Source organism: Podarcis erhardii, assembly GCF_964252035.2.
Source record: "Podarcis erhardii genome assembly, chromosome: 6".
NCBI classification, from domain to species: Eukaryota; Metazoa; Chordata; class Lepidosauria; order Squamata; family Lacertidae; genus Podarcis; species Podarcis erhardii.
This window is the reverse complement of record NC_138510.1, coordinates 77,849,509-77,863,009: the sequence shown is the minus strand read 5'-3', so window position 1 is coordinate 77,863,009 and position 13,501 is coordinate 77,849,509. Positions and strand designations below refer to the sequence as shown.

At 42.3% G+C, this 13,501-nt stretch overlaps 2 protein-coding genes across 46 annotated transcripts in view; both read right to left on the bottom strand.

Moving 5' to 3' along the window:
• Positions 1-1,813, bottom strand: part of SLC35A3 (solute carrier family 35 member A3) — a 29,745-nt gene extending 27,932 nt beyond the window's left edge. Inside the window, exon 1 of the mRNA XM_081866117.1 lies at positions 1,703-1,813. The gene's annotated coding sequence lies outside the window, so the exon portion shown is untranslated. The remainder of the gene's footprint in view (positions 1-1,702) is intronic.
• A 3,201-nt stretch (positions 1,814-5,014) lies between these two features.
• LOC309343778 (uncharacterized protein) overlaps positions 5,015-13,501 on the bottom strand; it is a 134,181-nt gene continuing 125,694 nt past the window's right edge. For 44 of the 45 annotated variants that reach the window (XM_081865725.1, XM_081865706.1, XM_081865709.1 and 41 more), the window contains 5 exons: positions 13,041-13,148; positions 12,420-12,482; positions 11,070-11,108; positions 9,506-9,535; positions 5,015-7,712 (listed from right to left, as the gene is read on the bottom strand). In XM_081865725.1, the coding sequence (XP_081721851.1) occupies positions 7,626-7,712; positions 9,506-9,535; positions 11,070-11,108; positions 12,420-12,482; positions 13,041-13,148 (327 nt within the window). In that variant the 3' untranslated portion in view covers positions 5,015-7,625. The remainder of the gene's footprint in view (positions 7,713-9,505; positions 9,536-11,069; positions 11,109-12,419; positions 12,483-13,040; positions 13,149-13,501) is intronic. The other variant, XR_014157400.1, reaches the window with a different exon arrangement.

Sequence of the window (13,501 nt, the reverse complement as noted above, 5' to 3'; positions counted from 1 at the left end):
CCCTGCCAAACAGAAATTCCCTGACACAATACACAAAGGTGTGATTAGATGGCTGCTATTCAGATATCAAATAAGGAAGAGCGCAAAACCAGAATCCTGATACACAGGAAATTCTGGACCTCATAGGTTTACATTACTCCACAGATTAACTGTTACTGTGCACGCACAGAGAAGCAAGAGTTTGATATTGACTTAGGAGTTCCTGTGTCCAACTCTCTGTGGCAAAAGTAAATGGAATCGTTTCCCTCTCTTTATTCATAAATAGTACATACAAGGTTTTCATTGTGTAAATGTTACTCCGAGTTTTCTCTTTCTATAATATAGTGATAGGTGCCAGCTGGTAAAGTACACATAGTAACTTTAGGCTGCAATCCTATACACCTATACATATTTTCTTGAGAGTAAAGCTCAGTGAGACCAGACTGCACTTCTCCTAAGATTTGGACAAATGTGCCATTAATCCTTAGGTACAGTATAAACTGAATTAATACAAGTGTAGTAATTCTGGGAGTTTTGGCTGTTTGTGTCTTTTTCATATGCAAGGAATGGCAGTCCTTTTTCATTGCATCTTTCCCAGTGTTAAGATTCAAATTTTCCCTCAAAATGCAGTTCCTTACCTACCTACACCCCTGGGCTACATGCTCCTGGCTTGCAACAAACTAGCATAAATTTGTTAAATAAAACCATAGAGGAGTTGCTGTTGTTTCTAATTAACTGCCATGTCTCCTGTGTTCCTCGCTTGCCAAAGTACAAGTTACTAGAATCCAGGCCATCTCAGTGTCCAAAGAACTCGATGCACAATAGTAATAAATTTGTTTCTCAACAGTCCTTCAAGTTGAGCCCACCAACAAGCAGGCAACTATTTGCCAGGAGTGGCATAAGGCACAAAGGAATGGCAAGAAGTCTCTTCACTTCATGCATCCCTGATCCAAATGTCTCCTTAAATTTTTGCAACCCTCAAGCTTAACTTGCCAATTCTAAGCTCAGTGGTCGCTTTCCTTGGCGCCAGACATTTCTAAAACAAGAATCACAGAACTGCAGAGTTGGAGGGGGTCTCGGGGGGTCATCTAGTCCAACCCCCTTGCAACTCAGGAATGCAGCCCACAGCGGTCCCTGGGTAGCCTCAAACCCCCAACAGCCAGACACGTTGACCCACTGCACCAATCACAGAACTGCAGAGTTGGAAGGGACCTCGGGGGTCATCTAGTCCAACCCCCCTGCGGCGCGGGATCCTTTGACTTGAACCCTTCACCCTGAGATCAAGGGCCTCATGCATCACCGACTGAGAGCTGCCTCCCAGCTAAAAAGCCCATCTTTTATCCTGGAACAAAAAAAATCAAAGCTCCTCGAGGGACTCCTGAGGGCAATGCGCAAGGCGAAGGAGAGAACACGAAACTTTCCTTTCCTCGCCGCGATCCCAAAGCGTCAGGCACGGCCGAGAACGGGCTGGCTGCTTCTGGCTGCGGTTGGGCGGGACGGCACTCTGCACATGCTCGGAGGGACCACCGGCGTTCGGTGGGGGAGCCCAATCCCTCGGGGATGGGGTGGGGGGTGCTTGAAAGCCAAGCCGCCCCCACCCCGAAGAGCCCCGCCTCCTCCAGCTTCGCGTCCCCTCCGGGTCCCGATTCCTCCCGCTGCCTCCCTCGGCCAGGAGGAGCTGCCCTTCCTTCCCGCCCGGGTCCCCTTCGCTTCCCATCCTCACCTGCCGCGCGGGGAGCCTGGCGCGCTTCCCTTCCGGGTGCTGCTTTCTCCCCCCCACCAGCCGCCGCCGCCGCCGCCGCCGCCATCCACTCCCGGTCCCGCCCCGACAACGCTCCGGCTGCTGCCGCGGCTCCGCCCGCTCGGTTCCCAGCGCCCCGGACGGCCCTTCCGTTCTCCGAGGCCTCTTGCCGAAGCCCCGGGGAACCCCCGGAGTGCGGGCGGGAGAAGCTTTCCGCAGGGCCGGGGAAAGGAGGCTGAGGGGCTGGAAGCGAGCGGAGGGCAGCAGGCACCCCTCGCCCTGGCCCACCTCTTCCACCCCTTTTTACAAGCGCCATGCACAGTCCTGGGACAGATTTATGGTGCCATAAGCCTATCTTCTCTCACACAGTTGTTGATTATTATTCTTCTTATTATTATTATTTAACCATGTTCTCCTTCATGGTAAACATTATCTCTCTTTTTCTTCTACATGAGAATGGGTAACTTTCAATAACAGTGTTATAGGAATTCTAAGGTCTATACAGTATATAAATCATATGTTCATAAATTTACAAGGCAAACACATACATAAGGACAATATATTAAACTATGTGTCTGAAACAGTACAGGAGAGCAATCCCGAAACCATCTTGACTCTTCCCAATGGACCTGAAATGTTTCTCTGCAAGGAGGAAGAGAATGGGAAAGCTTCCCCGTTGTCTCTTTGCTCATAAATCCTGTCTTAAGGGCGTGTCTGTGTATGAAAAGCGTGACCTGGATTCAGGAACAAAAGAATGGCCAGGATGCCTAGGTAAAAGCAATCAGTGACCATTATCAGGTATCCTGGCAGACAGGTTTTCTGCTGTAGACCTCCCCTTCAGTGATGTATGGTATGTATGATGTTTTGCGGGGTGGTCTTGAGCTACAGGGGAGGCAATTTTCAAATGTCTATATAAGAGCTTGAACACCATTGTTCTAGGTTCCTCTCCGCCCTCCCTGCATGGGGTGAGCAGGGGACCCTGTTGCAGGGGACCCTGTTGCAACAGTTTAATAAAGATCATGCTTACTAGCTGCTTTGCTTCTCAATATTCCCTGGTTGGCCTCTGTTATTTTCTCCTACCAATAGAGAACCTACTTAAGGAATCTGTAAGGGAAAGGTAGCAGTATTTTTCTTATAACAAACTATAAAGGACATTGTTTAAATTTTGTGCTCACAATATTTGTGAGACACGGCAGGTAGCCAGGATCTTTCTTGGCCCCCTTCCAAATAACATTTGCCTTCCCACCACCTAAGATAGACCTGCATATCTGTGACCATTCAAGCAAAATGCACCCCACCCACCATGAATGGAAGCCCACCAAGGGCTTCATAAATTTGCTTTTGATATCTTGTCTGAAAATTCAAAAGCAAAGAGTGAACTGTCAAGCTGAACTGCAAACAGCTGAAAGCATGTTAATAAAAACTTTGCGAGTGTCCAGTATGATCCCATTGTGTCTTTGGAAACTACCACGTGTCACAGGGGTTGGTAATTATGAATGACATTTTCAGTAGCCGTTGTGCAAGTTCCTAACATAGTTGTTCTTTCTGGTAAAGCAAGTCAAAGTATGTAAGCAGGTCAGTCCTGGGCATTATAATGGTGCCAAACTGGCTTTTCCTGTTCATTGCTTGCAATTCCAGATTCATAAGGCCTATGGGTATGTTTCTCTTCTTTTAAAGGCCTATTGTGCTCTCTTTGAATGCTATTAAGTTTCTGTTTCTGAAACAAGAAACCTGAGTTCTTCCTTAACTCATATTCTCTGAAGAATATTTGGGAGTGGCAGGTGTAGCAAGGGAAAAGTGAAGACAATGATGAAACCACAGCCACAAACAGAGAATTGTGTGTCCATGCCGGTTCCATTATGTCTCTTTTCTGACTAGATGCACAGAATGGTAATATATTTTGTGTGACTTTACAGAATGCTATGTACAGTGGTACCTCAGGTTAAGTACTTAATTCGTTCCGGAGGTCTGTACTTAACCTGAAACTGTTCTTAACCTGAAGCACCACTTTAGCTAATGGGGCCTCCTGCTGCCGCCGCGCCGCTAGAGAACTATTTCTGTTCTCATCCTGAAGCAAAGTTCTTAACCTAAAGCACTATTTCTGGGTTAGCGGAGTCTGAAACCTGAAGCGTATGTAACCTGATGCATATGTAACCTGAGGTACCACTGTGCCAGTATGTCTCTGGTACTGGATATAAATATGAATTTATACATGGCACTAAGGTCCTCTTCTCATGGTAGACTGTTAGTGTAGTATTTGCTGCAGTGTGGTCCCCAGTGTGGAATGTACAATGCCCTCTTTAAAACTGTTTACAGTGGTACCTCAGGTTACATACGCTTCAGGTTACAGACTCCGCTAACCCAGAAATAGTGCTTCAGGTTAAGAACTTTGCTTCAGGATGAGAACAGAAATCATGCTCCGGTGGCGCGGCGGCAGCAGGAGGCCCCATTAGCTAAAGTGGTGCTTCAGGTTAAGAACAGTTTCAGGTTAAGTATGGACCTCCGGAACGAATTAAGTACTTAACCCGAGGTACCACTGTATCTGTGAAGCAGTCTGTGTGGCTGGCTTTGTCTTGAGATGCTATGAAGGCAGGTTCTTCTTTGGCATTCACTCGTAGCCGAGTGAGATTGTCTTCCATGAACAGTCTTAACAGTGAGTCCGTAAGTGACTGTGGAGGCCAATTCTGGACCCACAGATGAAAGGCGCTAATAAATGCTTTCAGCAATTGAAGCTATGTTGTGGCCAACCATCTGTAAATTCCTAAATTTAATGTTCATTTACATAGAACTAGCCTGGCCACAAAATTCCCTAGTAGAATTTTAAACATTGGATTTGTTGATGAGCACTTAAAATTGTATTCTTATCTTAGAAAAAGTTAAAGACAGACTCATCTGCACAATCATTCAAAGGTTTCTCCCCCCAGCTGCATTTCAGCCATTCTACTGAAACATTTATTTATTTATTTATTCGGTGGTGTATACAAAACAACAACGTCAGTCTGTCATTTTGGCAAAGGGATATCTTTGATTCATGTTCATCATTCCTTCCTACTTCTCCATCTATGTTGCTTTGGTGTCTATTTCCAGCTATCTGAAAGCACCAGATTCCCTTAGTTTCCCTAAAGCACTACATTCCCTTAAATAAACCTTTAGGCATTCCCGTTTCAACATATAGCCAGAATATCTAGCTTATGTTCCCAGGCATAAACTTTATGAAACCTACGTAAATTGGCTTCTTCAGTCTCTCAAATACAGTTACTGAAAATAGAACAACAAATTGCAAAGGCACGGCAGTTCGTATGAAACCAATAATAAATTTATTAGAACAATTTAATACCTATTCAAATGAACAGTATATTACATCCTAAAGACCTTTCGAAGTTGTATCTATAAATTGGTTTTGAACAGAATCCTAAAAGCCTTATTTGAGAAAAAAATGTGTTTTTGCCACAAGCTATGTAAAACAATGATGCAAGCTTTAAAGGGTTAGGCACATGTGAACACTGGGGGGGGGGGGCAGCCATGGTTACTTAGAGTAGATCCATTGAAATCACAATGGACTTAAGTGATTTGAGTCCATCAATTCCTCTCAAGTGAGACTGGCTTAAGAGTGAGACTGAAAAACCCTTTCCTGACAGTTAATTATTTGACTACCAAAGGTCCATAGAATTTTAATGGAGTTTAGGCTCAACCCAAATCCTCTCTCTTGTATTTTATAGGTACTAAAGTGTCATAGAGGTTCCTGCTTTAGGGATGTTACAATAAGGACTTCAATAGCTATGTAGTATTGTTTAGAATGTCCTGAATTCTGATTTTGAGCTATGAACAACACCCAATAAAATAAACACCTATTGTTTATTTTATTTTTTATTTCCTGCCCTTCACTCTAAGGTCTCAAGAGCATTAAAACACAACATGAAAAACAATTTAAAACAACTTAGCAACCATAAAAATAAGCGGGGTCCTACAAACATACACTTCGAGAAACTCTTTGTACTTTTATAATCTGAGATACTTGAAGTGGGATTAAAAAAAACAACAGTAGAGTTAGGGTTTGATCCCCCTTCAAGCACTGCTGAATTCTGACTCTGGATGTGCTTAATAAACACACTAATTTAATTGCAAATAGACTGTCTTAACTGAATTATGGATAATGATGTGTTGTCCTAATTCTATTCAAACAAAAGGCCCATTTTAAAATGCCTATGCCGTTTCTAAGTTTAAGGACATGTTATACTAAAGATGACAGGAATTTAAGTGGTCTTAAATTTCTGAAACCTTTTAAAAAGTTATATGCAAACACAAAGCATGCTGTTGCAGAAAAAAAACCCCCACTCCATTGTATTAGTGGGTCAGAGGCAATGTAATAAACATTTTTAATTTAGATCATCACTAGTGTACCTGGTACATACTGTATGTGATGCTATCACATTTCTCTCTAAGAGTCTGTTCATTGGGGGGGGGGGTGGATCCACAAGTAGGGGTGGGTGTTGTTGTTTTTAAATTAAAAAAATAGCCCAAACATTTGTAATTTTAGAACAAGCCTTCTCAAAATGTATGTCCTCATCATCCCTGCTTGAGAGGTGTCTGAAAGGCAAGCCTTTTGAGTTACAGACTGGATGGGGCTGATTTAAAACAAAAACAAAAATTATAACTACGTTGCAGGGTAGCTCGCAACTGGTAACTTAGGGAGGAGCTAGAGTTGATCTACTGGAGCTGGCTGGAGATAAGGGAGCCTGAGCAGTCTCCCACCCTCTTGTAAGAAAGATGATGCCACACCAGTAAGGACTGTAGCTCTAGTGAAGAGAGGGCGCCACGAAAAAGCTGGGACAGGATGCAATTGCTAGCTTTGAGCAAGACAGAATCAATCAACTTTTGCTCCATATTATTGTGGCCATTTTGCTTGGCCTTTGGAAGGCAAGTTAGGCAAGAGGGGATTTACAGAAACATTGTGGAATTTTAATTTGTGCATCCAGCACAAGTTCACCCCATCAGTAAAAGCCTTGATGTCATAGCTATTTGTATGAATATAGGAATGCTCAAGCTTGTGAGTGGTTCCTGGTTATTTAAATCCGTGCATCTATTTGAAATTGAATATAGCTTATCTTTATTCTCTTATAATCATCATAAAGGTCTGACATAATTGTGCTTATGAAGAAGAGGGGATGTTGAGATATGCAAGAATAGTTTCTCTTTCGTAATCTCTAGGCAGATTACTATAAATTCACTGAGGATAATCATCCTTGTTATCTTACTGTGGGTCACTTTCTGAAAATTAAGGTGTATTGCCGAAGGTTTGTATTATTACCATTCTATACATCCATTTAGGGGTCTTGGCATGTTGGAGTTTTCACTATTCTAGGACCACAAGACAACATTTTAAAATATGTTTAATTCTCTTGATAACAATAGGCCTAGCCTATTGTAGGCAACTCTGTATTGGGAAATTTTTAATGCCTAATGTTTTACAATTTTTTATGTGCTGTAAGCTGCCCAGGGTGGCTGGGGAAACCTAGCCAGGTGGGCGGGGTATATATAATAAAATTATTATTATTACTATTGTTACTAAATGGATTGTCACCTATAACTCCCAAATTCTTTAGAACGAATAGAATCCTGCTTAGAGCAAATGCAGAGGAAGCATTCATTACATCTCAAGAAGCAAATAAAACATCATATTTCTTGCAATTAATATCCCTACTTCATACGACGCATATGAAGCTCTGCTATGAAAATAAAGAGACAAGAAGAGTCAGTGTCATGACCTATTGCATTGTTAACCCAGGGGTGAGCATGGGGAGGAATAAATGTTTTATCAGTCCATAAATTCGACTCAATCGTTTCATATAGAAAGTAGTATTCTGTTGAAGAAGCCAATCTTCCTTATTGGTATGGCTTCAGAAGTTTAGATCATCCATTGAATAAGAGATAGTAGAGGTGCGAGAACACTGAAAAGTATCAGGCTGAAGATCGGTTGTTTGCCAGAAGCGTCCTGCAAAAGAACACACATATATAATAACTCTAGAATCAGTTTCTAGTATTGTGAGGCAGTGAAAAAATTCCCTTTCTGCATAGTTGTAGAAACCTCTTTCAGCCCTCATATTTACCCCATACAAAAAAGCCCCACAACACATTACAGCAGTTCTATACATGATTTCTCTCAATTAGGTTCAGTGAGGCTTACTCTTAAGTCAGTAGGCCTAAGAATGCAACCTTAGCCTTTCCTCATAGGAAAGTGCTTTAATTGCTCGGTGATTTGGGCAGTAGTCATTTTCTATATCTTTTTCTAGCTCTGCAATATCCTAGCACACAGTATTCCTAATGCACACACGCAAGAGACTTCTATAATGGCATTATGGCACTCATCATTTTTTTATTTTCAATCCCTTCTGCTAGTAATTTGCATCATAAAATATGCATGCTTCATGGCTGGCACACAATGAATTGATGTTTACCTTTGCTGGGGAGTCACAGATCCTTTCAGTGCCTATTGGCCACAATGTGAATCCCTTGGCCCTTTCTTCCACTGAATTTTGGTGGGCATTTATTTTGTTGCCCATTCCCCAGTTTGGAGAGCTCCATTTGGAAGGTTTCGCAATCTGCTTCCCACCATCGCAAACAATTTGGTGGCATCCACAAACCCGACCACCTGACTGCACATCATTTATGAATAAGGCCTTGTCTGCTCATGAGGCGCTAGAATGAACTGTACCGCTTCAGACTGCCAGTGGAAGCATCACAATCGTTAAGTGTTTCCCTATGTTAAAAAGCAATAGCCCAAACATGCACTTGAAAGTGGAAATTTCAAACAGAGAAGAGGCCAGGATAAAACCTTTCTCCCTCACATCCTAGGTTTTTGTTTTGCTTGCAGTGAACTTGTGGGAAACTTTCAAAAAATGGCACGCACCACCTTCAGAACGCAGTGGTACAGTCCATTCTGCCACTGCATTACGATGCCTGAGATTAAATAGCATCAGTCTCTGGACAAGTCCTAAGGGTACTTAACTATTTACCTTCCTGATAACCCATCCTTTTATCCTATGACAGGATCCTTTGGCTAAAGTCCAACTACAAAATGTTAACAGGACTGTAATTTTTACAAGTTACGATAAGAACCCTTTTCAGACAAAAGATATGTGAAAACTTCCATTTAAATACAAAGCGGTGTGTGTGACTAATTTTAACAGTAAAAGGAGCAGGCAGGAGAGGGACTTTGAATCCTCCTCCTCTCTTGCCTTTTCCTCTTCTTGTCAATTGCTGCAAGTAATTTTCTCCCTATGCAGCTCTGATACTAGAAGTGAATTGGAAGTGGAGAAAATACCTGGAGTGTGGAAGAAAGGGAGGGTCCACTCCCCTCTCCTGCACCCTCCCTTTGAGAAACCCAATCCACATTTCTACTGTACACATACATTGGGTGGATATACAAGAGAGAGAGAAAGGTGTCTGCTCCCTTAGACTCCAGTGCATCACTTCAAAGCATTGTTAGAAGAGGAAGAGGAAGAGGAAGAGGAAGAGGAAGAGGAAGAGGAAGAGGAAGAGGAAGAGGAGGAAGAAGAAGAAGAAGAAGAAGAAGAAGAAGAAGAAGAAGAAGAAGAAGAAGAAGAAGGCACCCAGATGTGGCAGTCAACCAAAGTTGCACAAAAAGATCAATGCACATTTCTAGTCTATGCCACCAACTCAATACCATCCAATATTGTTCACAGTATAATTTTGAACATGGCCATTGTCATTTAACAGAAATAAGGAAGGGTGTGTGTGTAAATGTTCTGAAAACACTGTACTTACAGAGTGAGGAGCCTGATTGCTTTGAAAACCCTGCAGAAGGGGGGAAATGAGTGCAAATTATTTCAGCAACTCAGCCTCGGCACATTCATAGTAAGTCCTCATATAGCCTCAAGGTGCAGAGGCCTTTCTGTGCATAGCCTAGGAGCCTCTGGCTCATGATGGGACCTCCAGAGCCCAGAATTTCCCCTTTTCTTATTGAAACACAGTTCCCTCCAGATTTCTAAGATGTGGCACAGATTTTTGCCAAGGAGGAGTTTGGCAGCATTCCTACACAGAAGCAAGGCACTTTCTTCTGTAAGGGCATAGAAAACTGCAACCATGCAGATTGTTCAACAAAATTTACTCTTTAAGAATACACACGATCACAGACTTGCGGCACATTCCTATACTTGTTTATTTGTGAAGAAGTCTGGCAGAATTAAAGGCCAACAACTCCCATGAAAGTGTATTTTAGGCAGCAATTCTAAGCACACTTACTAGGAAGTAAATCCCACTGAATTCAGTCAAGCTTACTTTTGTGTAGAGATATATCGGATTAGGCTATTAGTGTTAACTTGTGAAAATATCACAGCACATGATAAAGCGAGTTCTCCTTCATAAAGAGCACATGTTGCGGTGGGGGCAACCATGACATCCCCTGTTGCTGGGTGGGTTAGTATGGATGGCCGCGAATTTGATTGGGCACCTCCAATTGTTGCTGGGGAGAATTTAATGTTGCAGAATTGTTTGATTGATGGGGTGCTATTTATTCCCTGTGCGCAGCGTTGAGCTTCCTCTTTTCGCTGCGCACATCGGTTTACCCACCCACTTTCCCTATATTTAGGGTTTGTTTGTGATGACCTTGCTATGCCTGTCATGGGGTCATCTGCTTTGGGGCAGGGGCCTGGTAGGAATTTTTACCATTTGGCTGATTGGCTGGTGCCATTTGGTTTTTTGCCTACTGCGTAGCAAATTGTCACAACTTGTAAGGTTGCGGTTAGGCATTGGTTAATTTTGGTTGGTGGAGGGGATGTGGTTGGCTGTGCCTGCCCCTCCAATGCTGCTGCTGCTGCAAGGATATTTCAGTGAAGGAATCCAGGGGCTCGCCATGCTCTTGTCTGAACCCCTGGCAAGGGGCTAGGGCCACGCAAGAGCCCCTGGGAGCATTTGGGGAGAGGTGAGAGCCTGGCGCCCAGCTCTATTCGTTCCCCCAAAATCTTTACCCTTACTGACTTCCACAGGCTTGCCGTTGTCAGTTCTGTTCCTACCTCTATGTGGGAACAGACAGTCGCTAACCAATGCCTAAGCAACAACTCCCATACTGTAATTCAATAAAGTTGTGGCCAAAATTATGCCAAAAACCAAAACAAAAATGTTGTGTGAACTGTGTCTTTATTTGGGGGTGTCCTGGGGGGCTTTGACATGCAATAAACGAGTTTTAATACTGGGTCGAGTGCTTCATGATTGATTACAGTCCTGGACTATTTAGGAGCTTTGCTGATACTTTCAAAGTCATATATATACTTTTAGAAATGCTCCCCAAGCCAAGAAGAAGATTAAAAGCTAATGCAGAAAGGCTGCTTACCTTGTTGGAACCATATGGCCTACTTCCGTATGGTGAACCCTGTAAAAATGAGAAACCCATTAAATCTAGAAAACGTGCGCTACTATCCAGCTGGGGTGGAGGAATCACCTACTCAGTTATGGTCCTCCTTGTGAACATTGGCCACTGATTCTAACCAAGGTTACAGAACAATCCTAGAAATGTAAACTCAGAAGAAAGCTCCATTGGGTTCAATGGAGTTTACTCCCAGATAAGCAGATACAGGATTGTCCCTCGCTTCTCAGCACCAGTGTGTAAATACTCTTTGGTTTTAAAAGTATTTAGTCACATATTTTGAAAGAGCAGGCGAAAGCCTACTTCATAAGGATAGCAAAACAACAACAACAAACCTATGGTTACGTGAAACATACTCAATAAACACACAAGACATAACCGACTGTGCTTTTGAATAAATGAGGTATACTATACAGTTCATTCTCTAAGTCAGTTCATGCATAAGGTCCATCTATTCCAACTGGCTGTTCAAAGAGTCCAATAATCCACATGAAGGGTTGTTACAGTTCCACAGAATCCTTTCACAGAGTCTAAAGACAAGGATTTCTGGAATATTAGCCTTGTTTCGCCATCCTAGGCTTCATCAGTAGAACAGGCTCATACACTACTATGCTATAAGATCCACTATCCTGTAATGCTGTTCTACTGACAACCCTTCTAACAACCCTTTATGTGGATTATTGGACTCTTTGTACAGCCGGTTATTTCATAAGGATGACATAGGCTTGAAATCCAAACGAATTAAGTGTTTTCAAACTTTCTACCCTGAGAGAACTACTGCCATGCCTACTTGTCTGCTGAGGAATATAGGTGTATCTGCCATAAAACCCTTTCGTTGCCCAGTTTCACACTCGGTTCTCATGAGGCACTGGCTAGGCCTGTTGAGTTTCACTGTAACTGGGAAAGATTAGGAGTGACGGGCAGCTTTGCTTTCTTTCCTGCCATTGGAAGGAGCAGCAATCATGTTGACATCCTGCCCGCCATTTTGAATCCTTCAAACAACATGCAAGACCTAGCAGAATTCTGGGCACTGTGAGGGGGACAGGGCAGTGGCAACAAAAAATAGTGAGGGTATTGTGAGAAAGCTGCCTTATTTTTCTCTGAGGGTGAGAAAAAGAAAAATCTGCAAAACTTCCTCAGAAAAAATGTCTTCTGATAAATTTTGTCTCGGCTCTGAAAAGCATAAAGCACATTGCCATATCATATTGAGAGGACAAAGCAATTTAGCATGGGTCCATGATGATTTACTGAGAAGTTAGTTCTACAAAGTTTATTGGTACTTATAAATAACAAATACATTTCTTAAACAGTCCTTACATATCCACCATATTGGCTGCCTAGCCGTCCGCCACCATACTGGCTACTTCCATAGGGGTAACCCTAGAATCAAAACAGAAATGAGTATATATATATATATATATATATATATATATATATATATATAATGTAAACACCAATATTTTATTTGTTAATGCTGTAGAGAAAATTTCTGTCTTGTCCACCACCACGCTGGCTACTTTGGTTTCCACCATTTTGGTACAATCCTGTAAAGGAAAGCTCTGATTTTATCCACCACTCATGTAAAAAAGAAAAAAGCTCCATATATAGGCCAAACTAAATAAGATGTTGGAGTACTGTGACTGGAGCTCCTGTTTCTCTTTTTGCACTGGGGGAGAGGGTATAATCCATTGCCTCTGTAGAAGTTTTTCAATGCAACCCCTCTCCCCCAATATTATTCAAAGTTGAAAGGGATACAGGCACAATATGGGTGCCTCTAGGTTTCAATCTCCACGACTGCTAGCTGCACAAAATTGGCACACTGAAATTGGTTACCCCACAAAAATAGCCCTGAACTCAAGGGCTTTAAGGCTGCTTTTTGAAAAACAAAAAAATTTCACAAGCTCCTAAATGTAAATTCTGTTGAAAATTGTTCCTTACTTGTCCATATCGTCCACCACCATATTGATTGTTGCCGCCATATTGGCCATATTGGCCGTATTGACCGCCTTGGCTGCCACCATACTGGCTACTTCCTGACTGAGAACCCTGTAAAAACAACAACACATAAGGCAGGTTTTTAATGCAATTAATGTGGTTGAAGTTTATTCCTTGTCCCTATATGGAGTCAGAAGGACAATTACTTAGAAATAATGCCATTTGTTCGTATCTTTTAAGGGTAATATAGATATGTTTAAAATATATGCCACAACAGACTAGCCTCAAACATTTAATAACTGAAACAGGACACACAAGAGATTAGGTGGGCAACCACAAAAGAATTAGCTGCACTCATGCTGCAGAAAACAGGAGTTTTGGAAAGTAGTTCATTCATAAATAGACAAACACACACAAAGAAATGCATCCATCTCATATGGCTTCCAAAACATAAAAATGAATAC